At 37.9% G+C, this 24,215-nt stretch overlaps 1 protein-coding gene across 5 annotated transcripts in view; it reads left to right on the top strand.

The window, feature by feature from the left end:
• FBN2 (fibrillin 2) overlaps positions 1-24,215 on the top strand; it is a 169,338-nt gene that overhangs the window by 55,529 nt on the left and 89,594 nt on the right. For all 5 annotated transcript variants that reach the window (XR_008574594.1, XM_054808952.1, XM_054808951.1 and 2 more), the window contains exons 9-17: positions 1,131-1,283; positions 2,044-2,271; positions 3,118-3,255; positions 11,481-11,600; positions 12,159-12,284; positions 12,929-13,051; positions 14,128-14,250; positions 20,330-20,482; positions 21,385-21,438. Coding sequence is in view for 4 of the 5 variants with exons in the window: in XM_054808952.1 (XP_054664927.1) it covers positions 1,131-1,283; positions 2,044-2,271; positions 3,118-3,255; positions 11,481-11,600; positions 12,159-12,284; positions 12,929-13,051; positions 14,128-14,250; positions 20,330-20,482; positions 21,385-21,438 (1,218 nt within the window). In the remaining variant the exon portion in view is untranslated. The remainder of the gene's footprint in view (positions 1-1,130; positions 1,284-2,043; positions 2,272-3,117; positions 3,256-11,480; positions 11,601-12,158; positions 12,285-12,928; positions 13,052-14,127; positions 14,251-20,329; positions 20,483-21,384; positions 21,439-24,215) is intronic.

Below are 24,215 nucleotides of genomic sequence, written 5' to 3'. Positions count from 1 at the left end.
AGAGAAGTTGTGGAGGCCCCATCACTGGAAGTGTTCAAGGCCAGGTTGGATGAGGCTTTGAGCAACCTGGTCTAGTGAAGGCTGTCCCTGCCAAGGCAGGGTGATTGGAACTAGATGGTCTTTAAGGTCCCTTCCAACCCAAACCGTTCTATGATTCTATGATTTTATGGATTCTGGCATGTTTTACAATCTGGTTTCGAAAGTCAGCTGACAAAACCAATTGCAGACAAATCACATGCTCTAGTCTGCTAAGGCAGACCCTTATGTCACAGACTCTTCTTCCCTTAAATGAACATGTGTCTGAAAGTTCTTGTTCTCTCAAATGTTTATAGTATTGGAAAGTAGTTTGTATACTCTAGAAGTATAATTTCTCCTTTACTTAGGAGAAAAGTGAAGGATGTAATTCTTATTAATACAAATTATTTTATTCTTCCCAGTAAATATTTGCTTTTAACCAAAATATCAGAATGTGCTCAATTATTGTAATCAGTACCATGACTTTCCAAATTCATTGAGCTTTTCTCCTAGTCAGCATTCAGGAATGTGACAATAAAAGATCTAGGCTGTGTCCTTGAAGGAACTAGAATATAATAAACACTGACATATTTATATAGTTTTCACATGGCACTACTAAAAATACTGTTGTACATTCAGTCTGCTGAGCAGAGCAGACTGGATAGCATTTCTTCGGTCAGATACATTTACACCAAGGAAAAATTAATTGAATTAATTTACTGATGTTGCAGTTGTTACATAAAATGTCTCTATTTTTGCCCTACTAGGCTTTTTATATATTTGTATCTAGTTTCTATTTGTATTGCTTTGTATCTTTTGTATCATCCATATTTCCTGTTAGCTTGAGAAGACATTGAGATTGTATGTTAGATTAATGCAAGACTAGAGTCACTGCAAATATATGATCCTGAAGTAAACCAAATGTGGAATGCCTTGGTGCTGATCACCTCGGATCATTATTGTGGTTTTTTTGGGGTATTTTTTGGGTTTGGTTTTGTTTGGTTTTTTAAAAACAACTTTTAAAATATTTTAGTCCTTACATGAATTCAATAAGGGAAAGTAATTTTGACAGTTCATTGTTACTATTTGTTATTTTCTTTTAAATTAACTTCCAGATCAGAGGGGAAGTACATGTTTCTCCAACATAGTGAATGGCCGCTGTGCACAGGAGCTTCCTGGTAGGTTCACCAAAAGGCAGTGCTGCTGTGAGTCTGGCCAGTGCTGGGCCATCAGGTCTGTTCCAGAGATGTGTCCTGTCAGAGGATCTGGTGAGTGGCTTGTTAGTTGGTTGGTTTGTTTTCACCTTCTTGCTGCCTATTCTAGTTAGGATGGAGGTCACTGGAATATTTTAAGCTGCTTTAAAATGTAGACTAAATGGAAAAAGAAACTTGGGAATTACATTATTATTCATTCTTGTGTTTTTAATACTGATGTTACCATCTGTGAAGCATTTTTTTCTGGTCCATGATTGTTTGGGACTGTTTCTTGAACATCCTTTTGTTGACTTTGGGAAATGGGAAAGGTTTTGTGGTCAAGCTCAAAGAGGAAATGACTCTGAGGGTCCATAGTTCATTTTGATTTAAAGGAACAGCTGCTCTCTTGTTCTGTTAAATTTTGGGTTACTTTGAACTAGAAATACATCAGTATTTCATTTATTCTTTCAACTCTGCTCACAGAACACTAGTCCACATCCCTAGTGAAACATATTTTCAGTGTATCTATCTCAAGATATCTGAGTGACCAGGGAGTTACAGTGCTACTGGCAACACATCAAGAAAAAGGTTTCAATAAATAGTTGTAAATTACAATATTTCCTTTTATTAATTTTAGTGTCCTTCCTTAAATTAACACCTGTCACAATCATGGGATTTACCTGAGATTAGGAGTGGGAGAGGGAGCACATAAAATCCAAGAAATGAGGAGTTAGTGTTCCGGGTATTGTAGCATACAAAGATCTGTATCTTCCTTATAAGCTGACTCTGAAGGATTGATTTACTTTATGCTTCTCTGTGCATTCCTGTTTAATAGATGAACACCGCAGACTTTGTGTGGATGGTGCTTTTGCTGGAGGTGGCTCCAGAGGTGGTGGGACAGGAGGAAACGGGTTCCTTCCGGGTGGCAATGGCAATGGCTATGGCCCAGGAGCAGCAGGATTCATTCCCATCCCTGGAAGCAATGGTTTCTCCCCAGGTGTAGGCAGAGCAGGGGTAGGGACAGGTGGTCAAAGTCCCACTGGACCAATAATTACAGGTCTAAGTAAGTACTTACATTGTTGTGACTTGTTTCTCTCTTGTTCCCTCCTATTTTCTCCTTTTTTTGTGTGTAGTTTTCAGTCTGAAAATGCTATGGTGTTCTTAACACATAAAACCACCTTTGTATTCAAGCACATTTAAGAGACCTCAGCTGATACGTTAGGAAGTTCAGGAGGCCTTCTTTTAACATGAGTTCAGAAGTAGGGATTTTTTCCTTCAGTTCAGTTATAGAGTCCTTGAGCCTGTGCTGTCCCTGCTGGGTCAGAACTAATAAAACTCCAAATTGCTAAGTCTTTTGAAAAAAAACAGCAGGGTTTAAAATAAACTGTTCTCTCTCCTTGTTCTTCCAAATGTAAAACTTACCTACTCTGTAGGAACACTGCCTTAGCTGAAAGCCCAAGATGAAAAATATTCAGAGGGAAGTCTCATATATGTAAAGTTGCTTCGAACGTGTAAGCATGTCTCTAGGATCAGAACCATAAAGTTAATAAAATGGAAGGAATATTATTAAGAAAAGTACACCAAAAATAGGAAACATATAGGAACAGACTGCTTCAACTTTCACCCAAATTGTGGTTTATTCATGAGGCCACTGACAATCTTATCAGGCCATACACATAAACGGTAAATAATAATTAAGACTATTTGTCTAATGTGCAGTTTTTTTCTGAGAGCTGTTTGTTTTTGTTAGTTTACTGTCATGTCAACAGATAATTCTTGAGAAAAATACTTGATTTGATGGATATATTTATGCACCTGATAACATACTTTCTGAACCATGTATAGTCTTCATATTTACCTCTATTTGAAAATATTAATATTTATCTCATGTTCTGGGCTTTTTTATTAGCAATACTGAATCAGACAATAGACATTTGTAAGCACCACCCTAACCTTTGTTTAAATGGACGCTGTATACCAACGCTTTCTAGTTACCGATGTGAGTGCAATATGGGATATAAACAGGATGCAAATGGAGATTGTATTGGTAAGTGCACATTTCTAAAATCCATTATTCACTTTTATAATGCTAATATTTTTCCACTTTAAATCTAGTTTTAAAAAAAAGGTATATTCTTTTTCCCCCACATACATACTAATTTTAATGGTATTGCTCTTGTGAAAGAATGTGCAAAGACTGTAATATTACTTACACTAGAATAATTCAAAATCTTCATGAGAGTTGTCTGTTTCCTTAAAAAAAAAAGAAATATTTAATTGCAAATATTGGTATTGAGTATTCCTGTACTCGATGGGTATTGTACATTTTTGTCTTCACATTCACTAAAGTAAGTTCTGCTGCGTGTTCTCTTTTGTTATGCTCACATAGCTTCATTTTTGCTACAGGAGTTAGCGTCAAGTTATTTTCAAGATAATGAATGGTAGAATTCATGTTTTACCTACTCGTAAAGATGAATGATAGTTTGAAAGATACAAAATCATTAAAAAAATGCATTAATTAACTTTTGGTTGTATTTGCATTTCACACGAAAATATTGAATGCTAACTTTTTACAACAAGAGCTGAATTTGGGATTCTGCACTTTTATTCAGTTACTGTGAACCTCACTCTTGCTGTGTCAAAGCCTTATCAGATATTCCAGGGAAAATACAAAATTAGGGGTTCTTGTGGGGTAGTTGTGTGGAGAAGAATCCTGTATGCAGGATACAGCTTAGAAAAAGTATGGCATCCTACATAGAAGAGTCTGGTTATATTTCTGATTGAACATCTGCTTACTGATTCTTTATAGAGAGATTTGAGATATGTGAATGAAAAATACTATAAAGAGCTCTTTCTCACTGAAACTGTGCTTTTAGAATCAATTTCTAGTGTGCCTGTGGATTAGAGGAAAATATAGAAACAAAGGAATGCAGAAAATTGAAGCTACATGAATCCTTAAAAAAATCTAATCCAAGACTACGCAGTTTACAGTATGCAATAGAGACTAGTACATGCAGATTTTGACAGACCTGCTGCAGAGTAGGTATCAACCATAAGCTGAGCTGGGAGCACTGCATCTCTTGAGTTGCAAATTCTTCCACCTCCCACTGAATTGCGAACTAAGTATCAGGACCTGCCTGGCTTGGCACCCTGCATTCTGGAAAAGTCAAATAGGACAACTGTTGAATAGTACTTTTCCTTTAGTGTACCTGTTTCTTACCATGTTTAACCTCCCTGTTTTCCGTTCTCAAATCAACTTGATATAGCACACTTGAAAGTTTGCAAGTCCTGTTAGCTAGGCCATTCTCTTGTACCAGGGAGGTCAGTTATAGCTGTATCGTTCCTGACAACTGTTTGTACACCCTCTTCTTAAGAAATGATAGTTGATGGAGATTCCACCACTTCCCCCAGCAGCTGCAGTGGTCTAAAAGTTGAGCTTCCAGAAAGTATTCAGAACGTCTAGTCTTTAAACACTATTTTGCAAAAAAATTCAGCTCATTGTTTCTTGTCTTATCCATAGTATGTAAGGGAAGCAGTTCAGTACCATTCTCTTTGCACTTTTGTGTACTTGAAGACTGTTACCAGTTTTTCTTCCAACTTGTCCTCTATGATATAGCAAGCCCAACTTTTTCAGCTTTTTTTGTTTGGGTAAGAGTTTTCTGTACCTCTGATCTCTGGCTGGGAAATTCAAGAGGCTTAGTCTCTTGCTGCATCCTTGGGCCTCAGGAGCTATAAGTGGGGAGTGGGAGTTTTACTATAAATCTGTCTTGCATGGCTATTCCTTCTTTATAGTTTATGGACAGCCCTGGCACTTTTATGACTAGCACTAAATTTTGCATCACTGAAATCAGTAATATTTTCAACTATGGTGGATCGTGACTCTTGAAGAATTGTCTTGAAATGTGCTGAGCATCTTCTGAAAGCTGGCATATTGAACTAATCTTTCTTGATGAAATCTAGTTCACAGCTTGTATTTATATTCTTTCTTCCTTGGGGGGGCAAATTGAAAATATAATCTGAAACACAGGTGTTTGTTATCTATCTGATAATACACAACATACTTATTACATTTTTATTATTTTTTCTTTCTGAGTTCAAATGAAGAAATAAAGATGAGTAATGACAAAAATTTGAATATATGGCTTTTACAAAGCTAGCAACTGAAAAAAGTGAAAGGCCTTTCTAAACTGTATTTCTTGAGGCAACCATCCTGTGTTCAAATCACTAAAAAGCAGTGATAAATAACAACATGGTAGACCATGATTATGATAAGTTCTTGCTCATAATTATAAAGAACTATTCTGCATGAAGAAATATACTGAAAGAGCATATAGCTATACAAAATGGAAAGGCACAGTGTGACCTCTCCCTAAAATCATTTGCCATTAAGGTAAGATACATTTGACTGAGCTACTTCATATCAGCAGAGAGCATAAAGGTGGCGTGTGATTAAGTGGCATATGAGATCTGAGTGCTGTTAAATTCATAAAGCCCCTTTATTTAATTTGCAAAGCACGGAACATAAATGGCAATGCTGAGAAAAAAATTAGTATGATTTGATACTATTACAAGCATTTGATTATTAATCAAATGCATATATTGATAATGTAGCATATGTAAGTTAAGAGTTGTGGTGGGTTGACCCTGGCTGGGGGCCAGGTGACCACCAGAGCCACTCTATCACCCCCCTCATTCACCAGACAGGGGAGAAAAAGTATAACGAAAAGCTTATGGGTCGAGATAAGGACAGGGAGAGATCACTCACTAATTATCGTCATCAGCAAAACAGACTGAACTTAGAGAGGGAATTCATCTAATTTATTACTAGGCAAAACAGAGTAGAGGAATGAGAAATAAAATCAAGTCTTAAAACACCTCCCCCCACCCCTCTCATCTTCCCGGGCTCAACTTCACTCCCGGCATCAACCTCCGCCCCCCTCAGCGGCACAGGGGGACAGGGAATGGGGGTTGCGGTCAGTTCAGCACATGTTGTTTCTGCCGCTTCTTCATCCTCAGGGGGAGGTCTCCTCTCATCGTTCCCCTGCTCCAGCATGGAGTCCCTCTCACGGGGTGCAGACCTTCAGGAGCAAACTGCTCCAGCGTGGGTCCCCCACGGGGTCACAAGTCCTGCCAGCAAACCTGCCCTGGCATGGGCTCCGCTGTGCATGGGTCCACAGGTCCGGCCAGGAACTTGTTCCAGCGTGGGCTTCCCATGGGCCGCAGCCTCCTTCAGGTGCCTCCACCTGCTCCGGCGTGGGGTCCTCCATGGGCTGCAGGTGGAATCTCTACACCCCCTCATCCTTCCTCCATGGGCTGCAGAGGGACAGCCTGCTTCACCATGGTCTTCACCACGGGCTGCAGGGGGATCTCTGCTCCGGCACCTGGAGCACCTCCTCCCCCTCCTTCTGCACTGACCTTGGTGTCTGCAGAGTTTCTTACACCTTCTCACTCCTCTCTCTGGCTGCAAAAGCTCTCGCTTAACTGTTTTTTTTTTCCTTCTTAAATATGTTATCACAGAGGCGCTGATTGGCTTGGCCTTGGCCAGGGACGGGTCCGTCTTGGAGCTGGCTGGCATTGGCTCTGTCAGACACAGGGGAAGCTTCTAGCATCTTCTCACAGAAGCCACCCCTGTAGCCCCCCCTGCTACCAAAACCTTGCCATGCAAACCCAACACAAGAGTCTAGGAAAAAATGAACTGTGGAAAACAAAGTCAAACAAAAGCAAATTTTGATGCAGGTGGTAAGGTTAGTTCCTAAATAAGAGGTAACTCCCGATTAAATACTAGGAGTTAATAATACTAGGAAATTTAGGTAAATAGACAAACAGGCCTCACCTGAGCTTGGGAGACATTTTAGACTTATGCTTTTAGTGAACACCATTTTCAATAACCATTGGCACAAAAAAAAAATGGTGCCTTTTGCTCCTTTTTGGCTTCCCAGCCTATATGACCAGTTATTGATGTACTAATTTCATCTGAGAGTGGCTTTTGGGATTATACCAGAACAGGATTTAAACTCTGTGGTTGAGCCTGTTGTGAAATGCTTAATGTGCTTTATCTTCGTGCCCCTTTATAATTAGGTTACAGCAAGTAAAGCTGTATGGATTTGATTTGATTTAATTCAAACTTTTTTATTTTTCGATTCTCATTGAAGAAATGGTGTATGAAAAAATGAAGTAGGGCAAACATCTGTGGTTGAAAAGGTCCATCAGACTTACATGTCTGTGTGTTGAAATTTATTGACAGAAAGATATAATGTGTTCTTAAAAGCTGGCTGTCCTTCTCTCCCTTTATCTTTTGTGGGGTCACCCATTAGGCCACGAGCCTTGCTGTTCACCTTCCACTTCAAGCTTGTGATAATAGCAAAGTTGTATCTGATTTTCAATGTGAGGTTAAAGTGCCTGAAAACTGTGAGACTAGATTGATACGTGCATGGAAAAAGAAAGTCGTTGGCCTGTTTAATTCTCTTACGCACAGTTACGTGCCCAGGAGAAAGGTGTATTCACTTAGGGAACTTTGTCTTGACTTCATAATGCACACCTCAGCATGAAACAGTAGTCTGAAAACTAAGGCAATTTTGGATGCAATGGGATCAAAACAAAAATTTCAGCTAGTTTAACAAAATGTGCGAGCTACAACAATGTCCTAGACTGAAAGCAAGGGGAAAAAAACCCCAATAATGGCTTCCAGCAAGTTTAAGTGTCATTTTTCCTATTTTTTTAATGTGTGAAACAAGTCAGTCATTACTAATTCTTTTGGCTTTTCAGTGGTTTGCCTTTTGAGTAGCTGCTTGTATTCAGAAGGCTTTTTATGAGAGAATATACTTTGTCAATATTTATCTTAGATAACACAGCCTTGTTTCACTGTTACTTTCTAATTGTATTACAAAGAAGTAGCCATAGTATCTCAAGTGCCAAACTGAATTGGTGATTTGTGAATGGCAGTTGCTATAAATCACACAGAAAATTGTCTTGGAAATGTGGGTGGGAACTTAACTGCATGGAATTTCTATGTGTACTGATACATATTAAATGAAATTAAAGACTAACTTGAATCTAACTTGGATACTCTTCTCATTACTTTAAGAACAGTGTTTGGGGCGTTGGGAACAGTAACATTTCACTGCATGGAGTAAGCTTAATGGTATATAAATGAACACTGCTTCCGTACTGCTCTACCTCTCTGGCTGTGAACTCCCCAAGCAATAAATTAAGAAGACAGAAATGTTAGATAATTTTGTATAAAGAAAAGTCTTAATTCAAAATTATACTGCCAAATCAAAAAATAATGGTCTTACATACTGCTCTCTGACCTCAACTCGTATTATGCTGCTCTCATGATGGAACATGCCTGATGGATCAAGGACAGTAAGTGTCTTAAGTGATCTGACACTGAATGGCCAGTCCCTTTCCCCAAGCTGATAGACAGTTGTAATATTATTGCCTTTCCTTATTTCATTCCATTTATAAAAACTCTGGATAAAACTGTAGAGACTTTTACAGTGGCAGCAAGCCTGTAGCGATGCTATGCTGAACACAAATCTCCGTATTTTAAATTTTGTAATGTATTTTCAGACTCATCACTGTAACGCTTAAGGAGGTTTTGGAAATTCCATATTGTGTCTAGTGAAATTCTGACAAGTGTTACAGATGAAACAGTGAAAAGTGGAAATAAGTGTGATGCAAGTGGTGAAAGAGAAATATCTGGCACTGAAGTGGGCTGTGCTAGGAGAGAGAATAAATGGGTTAAATATCTCTGTCTCAGATGTTTCCTGTTTATGCTGCTGGAATATGCATGCTTGCAATGCAAACTCAAAGTCAGCAACTCCTTTTTATTAACATACATTTACCGTTTCCCTCTTTGATCAAAAGCTTATATAAGAGCATCTTAAGATGAATATTTTATATGGAAATCATCTGATGCACATGGCTTTGGAAGGATTTTCTAAGCTTAAGTCAGCTATTTCATAGAGGAGCACTGCATTCCTGCTGTACAATTCAGAAATTAATTTACAGTGAGATCCATTTCTAGCATGAACAAGTTTTCTTTAACAGATGAAGCAAGCTGAAGCCTATAATAAAGTCATAAATGTCATTCTCTGTAGAAAAACGAAACAAAATAGATGCGTGCCATATGTAGTATTTAGAAGTTCCCCCTATCCTCCCCTATATTAAAGCAATATAAATATACAGTAATGTCATTTGAATTAAGACATTTGACAAAACATTCATGTGAAAATGAGATTTAGAGTTTGAAATTTTGTTGGTAGCTGAGGACTTTGTTCTGAAAGAATTTTGAGTGATCCTCTGTGACCATATCAATTGAACACTGAGGAAAAAATACCCAATCTAGCACTCATGAAAGAGAATCCCAACAGTCAGGCACCGTAGAGAAGCATGAGAGCGGGTAACTATTATAATTACATAGAAGTCTACTGCAGTATAAAGATACAGTTACTGTTTTCTTCATTGCATTTAACACTCTGAATTTCTCTTTTCTTTACCTTGCTGCATTCCTGTGGCTTTACTGGATTGGTGCTATCAGCTGCTATGCAAATGTGAATGAGCTAAATATGTGTGAGAGGAGGTATTTGATTCTTCCCTTTTCTTTGCCTTTATTCATTTAACTGTTTACCCAAACCAGTCTGATTGTATCTAGGCACCAGCTCATTAAATCAGTGATTTGGGTAAATCCAGATCTCTTTGATATGTATGTTAATGCTCTTAGTTTTAACTACGTATACATTAACACAGTAAATCCTGTGAAACGTATGGTCTTGTTTATGACTAAATTAGAACAAAACTAACCTTTTGCCATTTTTTTAGAATCAAGTCATTCATGGCACAATACTTTCAAGAAGTACACATTTATCTAACGTATAAATGTTATGTTTAATTTCTCATTCCATCCCATTGTTTCCAAGATACAATGAACTAAGTTTTAGAACTAGACCTCATAAAGGGTAAGTACAAATGATCAGCAAAATTCCCTGGGTAGCGTAAACTACAAAATGCATGGGAAAATCATCATTACTAAGAACTGATCAACAGTGGCTTTATTTAGCCCCAACTTCCTATGGCAGCTTACAGCCAGATGCCAAAAACCCCCACAAATCAGCATTGGCTTCGTGGTATTAAAGCCTACCTAAATGAAGAGATGAGTAATTTCAGACCTATAAGGGAAATGCAGGGCATAGCTGGAGTGATAAAAGTCAAATTAGCAAAGGTGATTCATGAAGAAAGGGGGATTTCATCGATGAATCCATTTAGTTTGTAACCTGTGAATTTACCTGTAGCAGAGATGAGCTGCTCAGGTCATACTCTGGTAGCGGCAGGAGAGACTAAGCCATCAGTCCTACCTGCCAGACTAGAGGGATGCACTCGCTCTGCTCCCTAGATCACAGAGGGCAAGGATCCTGGGAGGGTTTAGAGGAGCATAATGGAGAGGAACAATCAGTGTTATTTTAGAGCTGGGAATAGCTGTCTCAGGCCAAAGACACAGCTGACTCATGGGTAGCCACTGGGGATCAAATTTGGGAAGGGTTCTTGAAAGGAGTTAAAGTTTTCAAAACCCCGAGTCAAATGGGAGTTATTTCTGAGCAGTTACCTAAGATTTAAGGTGGTTAAAGTATATTTGGTTGCACCCAAATACCAAAAACCTTTGGAAAGGAGAGTAAGGTACATTATAAAGAAGGGCTAGATTAAGTCTGGCATTACTCAAATACAAAGACTGGGGTTGAGGATGCAATGGGGCATAAATAACTGAGATGTGGTGCAAAGTCTGTGGTCTCATTAAGATTCCCTCCTGCTGATGTGTGGCCCCTCCTCACATTTCTACAATAAACTTGTCATATAATGGGATTTTTTTGGATGCCATAATTTGCTCTGATTTTAAAATGCCAGTTTTGATTTCTACTGGTTTTATTCTGAAGAAGAATGAATGGTTGTGCAGTTAAATAACACTATATTGATTAAAGTGTTCGCTTTCACTAGGCAACTGTCAGATTCTATGCCTAAAAATCCTCACACATTGTTTTCCTTTTGTCTTTCAAAAAACATATAAATGATGTAGTAGCATTTGACTTCTTAAAAATGTCTGCCTAGTTGGACTAAGAACAGCTCTATGTTCTTAGAAAAGTAATGATTTTGCACCAAGAACAAGTTTTAGTATTTAGCATTTGACTGTTACTTACTTTTTCATTTAGAAACTTCTAGACTTGAAAAAAATGTTGTATACGTTGTGAAGTCACTAATGCTCCTCTGTGCTGCCAACAGATATTGATGAATGCACATCAAACCCATGCTCTAATGGAGACTGTGTCAACACACCTGGTTCCTATTACTGCAAGTGCCATATCGGTTTCCAGAGGACTCCTACTAAGCAAGCTTGCATTGGTAAGAAAATTTACTTCATATCTACTGACGTTGCAGATGTTCTGACTCCTTATGTCAGATCCCATTGGAGCTCAAAAAATATTTAGCAATGTTATTTCAGTAAATCCCAACACTTGTTATATTAATGGGAGCTCTAGTACTGGGCTACCATTCCATTTGTTTTGTTGTTGTCTTTTAATGTTTATCCATTATTCTGAAATATCTGTCACTTGGCCAGGGAATTCCCCAGTTGGAAATTCTACAAAAAAATCAGTATAGGTATATATTTATGGATGCATGCAGATGAATATGTGAGTCGGTTTTTAAAAGTCTTCATAAGGTAATTGCTGAGCATCACAAAATGTAGCATTGTAGCATTTATTGTGCAAGTCTGTAAAATAATATTTTTCCTGTCTCTGACGCAATGAGAATAAATTCTTAACCATCTTTGGAAACCTTTTTCTAAGTAATATTTAAATAGCATATCAGTATTTTTCAAAGCAATAATTGCAACTATATATGTTTTTATCTTAGAGTAATTCTCTGATTGTGTGATTTTTTAATTTTTTTTTTCCTTAGATATAGATGAATGCATCCAGAATGGTGTTCTTTGTAAAAATGGCCGGTGTGTAAACACTGATGGAAGTTTCCAGTGTATTTGCAATGCTGGGTTTGAACTGACTACAGATGGAAAAAATTGTGCGGGTAAGAACTCTTATAAATAACAGGGCAGGCATTAGCTTGGTGATGCTAGAAATTGTACTTCATACTGCAATTAAGGATCATTAAGGATTACCTTTTGTGAAATAAGGTACGACCTGACATGAACTTATAGCCCCTGCGTTCAAATAGTTATTGTACAGAAGTGCATGATTTCAGAGAAAATGTGAGGTAATTTTTGGTTTTGAAGCTACATCTCTCCTCAAGAGTTCCACTGCCAGGAACTTTTCCCTTAAGCTTCATAGCACGTGGTCCATATATCAGCACTGCTGAAGAAATAATTGGTTTTAATTTTGACTGCACTGTGTCAGAAAAACCTTCCTAAATAACAAGCTTTTAATTCTGTCAGGTGATCAAAGTTTGTTATCCTTTTATGTAAGAAAGAAAGACACACCCTGCTCTTCCATATGTGGTCTGCTGAAACACACAAAGTAACTGATTACAACAGCAAAAAAAATTGCTACTTTGTCTACAGAGTGAAAAATCTTCAGATACTTCATCAGAATTATGAGTAGAATTTAACATTCAAGTGAAGGAATATGTCACATCAGTCCTGATCATGTATTTTTACTTTGTCATCTTCTGTAAGGTGAGGTACCGTAAGCAGTTTTCTTTGCAATATTTTGCAGACCATGATGAGTGTACTACTACAAACATGTGTTTAAATGGGATGTGCATAAATGAAGATGGGAGTTTTAAATGCATCTGCAAACCAGGATTTGTTCTGGCTCCAAGTGGGCGTTACTGTACCGGTATGTGGAACTGAGGGGTAACATGTTACGACAATCTTGATTGAAAATGGCTTTTCCAGTCCGTTCATTCATGCAAGAATGGCAATCTCGTCACATGGATTTAATATCGTACTAATACCTTACTAACTCATTATAGTAGATTTCTTAAGATGCCTAGAATAGAAATAGGTCTTTGACTTACAGAAAGAAATCACTGAATTATTTAATAGTATTGTGAAAGCTACAACAGATGTTAAATTAGCTTTTGAAAAGTCTTGGAGCATTGTAAATGTAGCAAAATGTTCAGGCCCTTCATGAAGTGAAGTGAGCAGCAATATGGGAAACTTAAAAGGTTTAAAAGATTTTACATTGATGAACACACACAATACGTTTTCCACATCATTATTCTGGCAATTCAGAGTACATAACACTTACGACATCGTATTTGCCACATAGCATTACAAACTTTTTACAAAGTGTGGTGATTGAAAATTTCTATTAAACATTTTAAGAATAGAGTCTGATTTAGCTTCAGTTTAATTAAACTAATGGGAGATACCCGTTGCTGCCAGTAAAAGTAAGTTTGGGCTTGAGTCATTTCTAGTAAATGCAAAATCATCTAAACTGTTAGTTTTCCGATTTGAAGTTGAACCATTTGTATTAATTGTGGATTTCTTGATGTACATGCAGCTGGGCTGTTGACTTAGGAAGAAATTGATGACCACTGAAAAGTTCTTTGAAATTAAAATTTACCATCATGTAGGTATTCTGTGATTAGTGCTTCCTCAACCACGCTTTAAAGCGTGGTTAAAGTTATAGTATCATGGGATGGACAAAGGGGAAAATTTATCATTAATTTTGCCTAATGTAGAATCTGAAGTTCCTCTAATCCTACAATTTTTCAGGCTTTTTTTGTTGGTTTTTTTCAATGCGCAGCTGGAATTTTGATTATTTAGTGTAATTCCAAGATGAGATTTTTTACTGGAAACAAAACAAGCATATGTTGACAATTCATCTGCTATCATAAAGTCATTTGGTAATGTTCTAAAAATAATCTTGCTTAAAAACAATTGTTGAATTGTGTTGTCTCCTGATAGATATTGATGAATGTCAGACATCAGGAATTTGCATGAATGGTCATTGCATAAATACTGAAGGATCCTTTCGGTGTGAGTGTCCACCTGGCTTGGCTGTTGGAGTTGATGGTCGTGTCTGTGTAGGTAAGTGAGATTTTTTTTCATTGAAAAGTAAGCGGAATTATCAGGTTGTCGAATTAAAGAAATGCATCAAATTACATCCTTGTAGATAATGTTGACATCAAACCACAGAGGATCTATTCTAGGATAAGTCTGTAGTGTCTGTCTTTTCTTCTGCTGCGTGTTTGTGTTCATGTATGTGCATGCACATATGTATAATCATAGAATGGTTTGGTTTGGAAGTGACCTCAAAGACCATCGAGTTCCAAGCCCCTGCTATGGGCAGGGACACCCTCCACTAGACCACGTTGCCCAAAGCCCCACCCAACCTGGCCTTAAACATGTCCAGGGAGGGGGCCTCCACAACCTCTCTGGGCAACCTGTTCCAGTACCTCACCACTCTAACAGTAAAGAATGTCTTTCTAACATCTCATCTAAATCGACCCTCCTTCAGCTTAAACCCATTACCCCTTCTCCTGTCACTACACTCCCTGATAAACAGTCCCTGACCTTCTTTCCTGTAGGCCCCCTTCAGATACTGGAAAGCCGCTATTACATCTCCCCGGAGCCTTCTTTTCTCCAGGCTGAATAATCCCAACTCTCTCAGCCTGTCCTCATAGCAGAGGTGCTCTATCCCTCTGATCAGCTTCGTGGCCCTCCTCTGGACTCTTTCCAACAGCTCCATGTCTCTCCTGTACTGGGGCCCCCAGAGCTGGATGCAGTACTCCAGGTGGGGTATCACAAGAGCGGAGTAGAGGGACAGGATCACCTCCCTCGACCTGCTGGTCACCCTTCTTTTGATGCAGCCCAGGACATGTATGTATGTATATATTCATACTTATATTCAGTTGTGCATCATCCACTCCAAATCACTAAAATGGTTGCGACACTGATATTTTTGCACTCCTCTTTTCATTTTTTTCTCTAATCTGAAAGCATTTTATTCTCCCTGTACCATAGTGTTAAAAAAGAAAAAACTCTAGCAGGAGAAATAGTGAAAACTAGATAGTCTTGTTTCTGTGAACTCAAATGTCATTAATAAGAATTATTAGGAAATCTTGCATTATGCTATCCCATAAACCAAGTGTTAAAAGGCAAGCTTAAATTCCTCTGTGAAATAAGAGTGACACCACCTCTTTTTTACCTGTTATTCCTATAAATTAAACTTACAGTATTTACTCTTCCTGGCATCTCTTTTTGGTTTTGAGGCATACCTTTTCTAGTCTCTGGATAAATAATCTTTTGTCATATAATCTGAACTGTGGACTCCTATCCCCTCAAATATTGCTGATTGACAGTGAAGAGATTCTTCACTCTACTCCACCAGGGAGCTCACCAGAGAAAAATGGAGCATTTTCAACCTGATGAAGAATAAATAAGGGTAGAGGGCAAGAGGTATTCAGTCCCTTGTTTTCTACTGATTGCTGATGAAGAGGGTGGAGAGGAATATATATTTTATAAAAAATTCTGAGTGATGGGACTACATGCGATACTACAAAGTTCCTTAAAACAATTTGATCCATAGGAAATCCCATCTTTCCCTTCTTCTGCATATCAGAACATCAGTTCTGTATCCCCCGAGTTTCTTCTCTCCTATCTCATTAATGTATCTATCATCAGGGATATTGGTGACACAAGGCTCAATTAGTGGATAGGCATGGCATTAAGCTTCAGCAGGTAAATGTGCCTGGAATAAGGCCTCCTTGAGTGAAAAGTGCACCTCTAGCAGCATCACAACATATTAGCTTCACTTTTGGTACGAGGCCTTGTGTGCTAGATGCTGCTAGTTACTGAACTGCCATTGGAGCTGGTATTAGATCAGGCCAGCTGGTTATGTCATGATGTTTGATAGGTTCATGAAGCAGTAAAGGCAGAGAGGAAACCATTGGCTTAGTTGCATATATTAATCAGTGCTATAACTGTTCTTGCTGATGGATGCATATATGTCTCACGTGCCTGTGTCTTATCTGCATTTATTCAGATAAAAGAAAGACTTAATCACAATATTGGGAGGTTATCTCGCACCAAAGAGATGTGAGGTAATACATCCTTGTGTTGCTATTCTCAATTAATTTAAAATAAAATTTAAAATTGTGTAGAAGTTCATCCTTTAAAATAAAATCTAGCACAAGCATTCCTATCAAGTGCCTGTGCAAGGTGGCCCTTTCTGTTACTACTTCAGTTTAAAAAAAGCATGAGTAAAACTCAGAATGGCCTAAAAATAAGCTATTAAAAAGCCAAAACACCTTCTCAGTTGGAACCCAAATAGTTGTTGCTTTGAACAAATGAGATTTTTAGTAAGCAAAACTGCACTAAACATTGAACCAACAAAAGCAAATTTTGTTCTCTCATATGTTGTAGCCAAGTTGTTTTCTTCTGATTTGTTAAGCATTTGGAGAAAAGCAATGAAAAGATAAAACAACGAGAAAAGGCTTGGTATACTGTTTTTAATACAGGAATTTCACTGCTTAGTGGCACAGCAGCAAAACCAGATTTGGGTACAAGCTCTTCAGTACCCTTTTTGTGGTCCAAGTTGGCCTCATCGTTACCCCTGTCGGTGACACAGTTGCAAAGAATCAATGCAGTGCTCAATTTTCTATGCTTTCATTTACGTAATGCTACCACAGTTCTAGCAGCTAAAGGCTTCACAAGTTGGCCATCAGCTGTGAACACTATTTTTTGTTTGAAAATGTTCAGCTCCACATGTCACATAACTTTAAGGTTTACCATAAAAGCTTACATTTTCAACAGGAAATATCCTTAATATGACGAGAATCATAAGGTGGAATCATGATTTATTTGGAAAATTCATTTTAAAAAGATGATGTAATTATTCCAGGCATAAAGTAACATAGGAAATTTCAAATATTTCATAACAAAGATATCCTCATACGTGACCTTTAAAGTAGACTTTCCAAGCCAATCTGCTGTTCAGGATTTTGTATGTGTGTGTATATATACATATATATATATATATGCGCATTTATATATACATACACATGCTGTGTTAACTACAGGAATTCTCTGTCTGGCTATTCTGTCCCATATATTACATGAGCTGAATAATACTTTTCAGACATTCTGACTGCTAGAAGACTATTTGTAGTCTGAAAGTTAGTAAGTTACATGGGGCTTCCTTTTAACAGTATTCCCACAGAAGTGCTAGGTGATTAGCAAAAATATAAAATCAAAGACCCTACAGTCCAATTCTTTCACCCTTTCTTTGAGCTGTAAAAGAGGAGTGCATTTGATTCTGGTGGGACTATTCATAGAATAACTTGCTTTTTTATTTAGTATTAATAAAGTATGGCAGAGTCAATCACAAAATGTTATACAAGTTTGGGAAAAAGTACAGCAAGGGGGAAACAAATGCTTGGAAAAGGAACAGTTAGATAAATGCTCAGAGCCAAACTAGTGTTTTCAGGCATTTCAGGTTTGGCTACACTTTTAAGTGCAGCTCCATACTTGGATACCTCAGCTGGCTCTGTGTGTGTTTGTGTATCACCTCAGAACTTGTACTGAGCTATGTCTATAGCTTTGTGCAATGTGTTTGTTCTCTGCTGAGACACAATTCAGTCTGCAGTTCATGTCTCTGCCCAAAGCTATAGCCATCCAGGCCAAAATAGCTAGGTTTTATTTTACTCTGGTTATTTTGCAGAACCATACCTCAAAGTACATGTCATAAGCATTGCATGGTTTGACCTTCTAAGGCACTTGGATGGGTGCAGTGACTTTCACTGCAAATAGGTCAACCACTGGTCCACCTGACCTTGACCACAAGTATGGTGGTGATAACGTCTGCAGATGTTAAAGTGCTATACCACAAAATTCAAGTCTAGAAATGCTATTCTTTGTGAAGCAGTGGAGTTTCCCATAAACAATTACACAGTTACAGCAGTACCAATGCTAAATTCTGATGCAGGGCATAAAATAAGTTGTCCAGTGTTCTGAAATTAGTAGCCAAAGGCTGATCAAAATATACGTGGGCAGCAGCACACGTTCAACAGTTAGGCGCACATTCAGAACTGTTGTGAAGTGGGGAACCTGACCTTGGGGAGGTGCCTAAAGCAACTAAGCCATGAACAAAGCAGTGCCTGTCTTTCTCATCCTTGCTATTAGCATGGGAAGCATAGCCCAGGGAGGACATTCTTCCTGTCATATGATCACTGTTTTGGTTCTAGTGGAGCCAGCATGGTTCTTCATCCCACACAGGCTTTGTGAATTACTGACTGTAGATAAGACTTTCTTATAACTAGTCAGGCAATCGTCCCCAAATTCCGTGTGCTTCTATAAAAACATTGGTTTATGTAGAAAAGCACTTTCTTTCTTCTTATGCAGAGCAGTTGCTCAGTCCATCTGTAGCTTCCTCCAGCTGCTTCCTACACTTCACCTCTTTGAGGACTTTCCTACAGGGTATTTTTTTCACAATTTCCATTCTTTTTTCCCCCTGCAGTTTCTCTTGGTGCCATTTTCTTCCCTTGAATTGCTTTTCCATTCTCTTCCAGACACGTAACTAGAGGGAAGCCTTGCCTTCTGTGACACAGCAATGATCAAAGCCCCTTTATTCATGGCAGGGCATGGCAGAGTGGCATCTGGATTTGTTGGAGGTGGAGGAAAAGGGTGTGATGCAACTAAATATTTTGCAGAGCACATGAACAGACATTTCTTGTGTAAAAATTCTTGATTGTTGTCAAGCATAATAATCTTTTCCTGCTGTCAGTTGCAAGCAAATTGTACTGGCTTCACCTAGACTCTTGGCAAGGAATAAGTCCTAAAATCTGGGCCACATTTAGCTGTGCTCCAGAACTATCTGTTCTATGGCATCCCAAAAGTAAGAGAAAACATTTATGTACAGGCAATCTGTTTTATAGAAGCCAGCTTACAACACTCAAAGAGCAGGCAGAACACAGAAGAAATTGCCAGTTCTTATTCAGATTGGCACAGGATATTTAACAACCACTGTAAGATTTTTCATGTAACTTTTCTTTGTTGTTTTGGGGTCATATTTTAAGTAGGTAACTGTCTGGATTCCCTCAGACCCTACTCAGTTTCTGAATGCACCCAGGCTTTTCTCCAGGCCATAATGTATGGTAGTTTTACTGGGAGAGTGACAAGGAACATAAATTAAAGCCGTGTTCTGGCCTCGTCCATATAGATGCTTGAAAGTGTCTGTAGAAGTATAGGAGTCAAAACTAAAGTCAGTCAAATTGATTTATGACTAAATCAGCTGCAAGATTGGCAGTATGTACATGGTGAGTCCTACAGCTATGTGGCTGTCCTGTATAATTTTTCTGCTGTCTTTTATGGCATGGTTTTCAAGGTTGGAGACCTCCCACGTATTATCTGCTTTCTTTGTTTAGTAAGTGGTGGTTTGTTCTGGCCATCATTTCCAGCCGTCTCCACAGGGATGGCACTGTAACTTCTGTAGTAGCTTTTTGCTGTTGCTAGGTAGGTGTTGGGACCTCTCTGATATCCTAACCCTAATCCAGCACTGGTGGTAGTTTACCATAAACATGTTAAGATAGCCATGTCATGTAAATGCTGGTCTGAACAATTTGCTGAAATTGCATTTCTGTTCAGAATTTATAAATACAGTAGGAGGCTATGCCTCTCCTTCTGGAAGTAGGTAGCCTTCCATATTACCAGCCCTGGGCTGCTGGTGAATTATTCTACATGAGGAACCATTTGGGAATTAAATAAGAGATCTGCAAGTCTGGGTTATGGTTGTAGTACTTCTCAAAGGGAAAAATAATTCACCACATGCTGATTCAAGCCATTCTGTGTTTCTTAATGAGATATGAATTGATTGATTTACAAAGCTGCTCTGCTGTGTGGATCATCTTTACTGAGTCCTATGGAATGCTTTTAAATTTGCTCACAATATGGTAGTTTAGGTGGTTTTAAAGTGCTCTGGAGAGAGGTCTGGGAGCTAAACATTTTGAGAACTGGCCTTGATGCTATCAGGGTTATTGTAGCAAAGCAATGCACGTGTAGCCATTTTGTTGAACAATTACTTTTTTTTTTTAGCTCTTACTTAGATAATATGCATACATTTCGCTCTCAGCCTAAGGAAAGAAATTATATCTTTGCTTGCCTTTCTTAGATACTCATATGCGTAGCACATGCTATGGAAGCATCAAAAAAGGAGCCTGTGTCCGTCCTTTCCCTGGTGCTCTGACAAAGTCTGAATGTTGCTGTGCCAATCCTGACTATGGTTTTGGAGAGCCATGTCACCCCTGCCCTGCTAAAAACTCAGGTAAGATTTTGTGTTTCTTTGAATATTACAGTGAACATAGACACTTAAAAAAATCTTGTTCGGATCAGGTTGTTCATTTATTTCATGCCTTAAAGAGAAGTGAATAGGGTACTTAATGGAATTGCACACTGATTATAGAAATGGTTTCTCCTTTAAAGGAAAACTCTCTGGTATTTTATGTTGAGTATTTGTGGGTTTATGCATTGTAACGTTTGACATCATTACCTAGTTCCAGAGCTGTCCAGACAGTGACAAAATTCAAGATGAAGGACATGAGTATGTTATGGATGAAGTTGTGTCCCTGAATTAAGTGTTGGCTATAAGTAATACTACTTTAAAGAGAATGAGCAGAGTTCTCTGATCTGTAAATTTCCTAGTCAAATCAGTCCAGTTTAAAAGAGCAGCCCATATTAATTTTACAAATCTGTATTTCATTTTATAAGAATGAATTCTCCAAATAATCTGGGGATCGATTAAAAAAAATCTCTCGACTACAGAGCTGAGATGATATGTCTTAGACAGTATTTCCATTCAGTGTCATTTTCTGAGACAGCAGAAAACTATTTAGAAGAGAAGAAATAGAAGTGGCATTATGGTTGAAAGCAGTAACTTAAGGAGACAGTACTGTCAAGACTACAATGAAATTGCTTCAGTATTTAGTTCTTGTTATCAAATTTCGGTTTTGTATATATGTGAATGTTCAAGGTGGAATACTACCTGACGTATTTAGCTATATTACCTATAAATAGCTATTTCATGTGAACATTGGCATTTTATTAGTTACATTGTAGAAAAATTATTTTGAAAAAAGATCAAGTGGATTTGGTTTAGGATTAAAGAAGGTGAAACACTGGAAATAACATTTTCTTTTTTCCTCAACATCTCTTGCTTCAATTGAGTAGCTGAATTCCATGGCCTGTGTAGCAGTGGAATAGGTATTACTGTGGATGGACGAGGTATGTTGCACATTTTCTTTAATGTACATGATTCAAGGTTAAAAAAAAGATATACTCAGAATTATATTTTTCTTTAACATACTAGAGTGGAGTTTTTTGCCTCAATATTAATATGTTGATTTTAGTATTTTCATTATCAAAGTACAATAATTAAGTGTTGTCTAAAGAAAAGGCCAGAGTTAATTCTCTACAACATTGGAATTTGCCTGACCCTGACAAGAAAAAAAGAGTCATCCATTTTAAAGGTTTGACTTTTTTTTTTTTTTTTTTTTTGTTAGAATAGGCATAAGACTGTTCTCCTTCATTTGGGGAATGACAGGAGCCACTTGCGTTTGCAGTTGATTTTCAGTCAGCTGGAATAGTAATAGAGCAATTTTTCACTCCAGATCCAGTGTTCACTACATGGACTGTTTCCATGGAGAGATCATTTCTCTGGTGAGTTAGAATTGGAAGGGAGCTTACTAAAAAAGATCCTTCTAAAAAAAGTCCTGAAAGTGAGCGCTTGCATTTAGTACTGGGAACTGTAAAGCTCCAGCTCCTTTTTCAAGAACCACAGAGAGAGGGATTTTAAAAATTATAGCTGAGCCAGGCCTGAAGTAGGGGTGGTGTATGCTGCAGCTGCCAAATAAGTAGAGTGGGTTGAAGAAGGAATGGTGGAACACAATGTTATGATTTATTGCTAGATAGTTCCCTGATGAGTTAATAACGTTGCAGCCAAATTAAAGCAGATACTGTACATTTAATATTTCCAGATTTAATTTATATAGCTTTTATCCTTGTCAGCATTAAAGCTCCTATTCAGTTCAGCAGGAACAGAATGAGACCGTCTGATCATTATACTTAGTAACAGACTACATAACTTATAAAAATAGTACTATAATAAAAGAAATTCTGTTCCTGTTCAGTACTGTAAGTCTATATGCATATTTTTTTCTTCTCTATGAGCTCATTGCTTAACTTGTTGCCAAACTTACAAGTAATTTGAAATCCATAGAGTTTGTAAGTTCTCCCAGTTTTCTTTTCAGTGAATTATACAAGGTCCATTTGAAGAATCTCTAAATCTCATGGAGGAATAATGGCAGTGTACCATAATATTGTTGTACAAACAGCATCCTACCATGAGAATTTGCATCTAGTCCAGTGAGGAGGTTATATGTTCTTTTGGATACATGAAGAATAAAATTTCTCAGTAAAAACATAAAACCATTTGTTGTTTCTACCAACTGCATGGTAAAGACTATAATCTCTCAGGGATTCATGTCTCAGCTAAAATCCCTCCTTATTTAGGTTTCTAAGGAAAACCCTAGTATTTTCTGTATATCTTCTGCAGTGACCTTGCAGACAATTTTCTAGCTGCTTCTCCTACCTCTGGTTATACCAAGGGGCTTTGTTTGCCAATACCGTTTCCTAAAGGAGAGGAATACTGATCCCACATTCAATCCCTAATAAAAATACTGTTGTGTTCCTCATGCATTCTCATTATCAAGGGTGAGTGGGAATACAATTTATCAGTGAAGCTCTTGCCATAGAGATTTTATTTGACTTTTAGTTGATACATAGCTTGTTAATTAGACTGCAGTCCATCACCACATCCCTACTCCTCTCATTCAGCTTGTGATTAACAAATGCAAAATCTTGATGTTTTCATATGAGAGAAATATGGACATAGGTGAGGACAGAGATTTTTGCAGACTGGTTCAATATAAAAAGTAACAGGAAGGGCTGGACCTTCTGAAATCACTAATTTGATAGAGAGAGAGTCATGAAATTGTGCGGCTTGTCCCCAAGATACAAACAAGTTTAGTAAACTACAGAAAACTTTTTACTCAAAAGAAAACATAAAAATTAAATATTATGCTAATTCATTTTTTCTTATGAAATTTTCAGATGACTCATAGCTTTGAGTTTAATCGAGGGATAGCATGGTTCTTCCAAATGGATATCTGAGTGTATGTAAATCATGATCTAAACTGCACTGTGATTAAAGAGGAAATGTCCTTTATAAAAAGTTGAGCAGTACAAGTATAAACCAAGCTTTTTATGAAGTCACAGCTAGGCCAGCACCCCTACTGTTCTTTCCAGGGTTTGGAAAGGGACCTATTTAAAGTAATGGGCTTACCGTATGGGAAGAAATAACTTAATAGTGAAAAACTCTCTTTTCCTCAGAGGCAAAAAATATTAAAACTAGCCTGTTCCTGTTCCTATAGTTCATATGAATATTTTGGAATTTTCCAACTACAGCAGAAGTTCTATTTGGGAGTGTAAATTCAGTGAATATATCTCATTCATCATCCTATTCTGTCAATCCGAGAAAAAATTTAAATTTCCAACAAGTGCTATAATTTCTGTAAGACTGGGTATGCTGTGGTAGTGACCTAGCATTAGTCCTGCATTAGGAAAAGTGTTTGTGTCACCTAATAATTTATAACTTCTTACCTAGATCTTTAAACCACAGGCACTGAGTGCACAAGCTAGATATTTTGCATCAAGGTATTCTTGCAACACATAGTTCCCCATTGATTTGGGTTAGAAAAGAGATCTGGAGATCATCCAACCTCACCTTGTGCTCAGAGCAGGAGTAACTTCAAAGTTGAATCAGGTTTCTTGAGGCCTTGCCCAGTGGTGTTTGCAAAATCTCCAAGAAGATTTCCTATGCCTCTCTGAGCAGGTTGCTCTAGTGCTTCCCCCACTCTTGGGGAAGAATTGTTTTCCTAGTGTTCAGTTAAAATTTCCCCTGTTGTAACTTGCACTGTCATTGTGTACCTCAAAGAAGAGTC

This window comes from Grus americana, chromosome Z (assembly GCF_028858705.1).
Source record: "Grus americana isolate bGruAme1 chromosome Z, bGruAme1.mat, whole genome shotgun sequence".
NCBI classification, from domain to species: domain Eukaryota; kingdom Metazoa; phylum Chordata; class Aves; order Gruiformes; family Gruidae; genus Grus; species Grus americana.
Note: the sequence above shows the minus strand (reverse complement) of the source record. Positions and strands in the feature narration are given on the sequence as shown.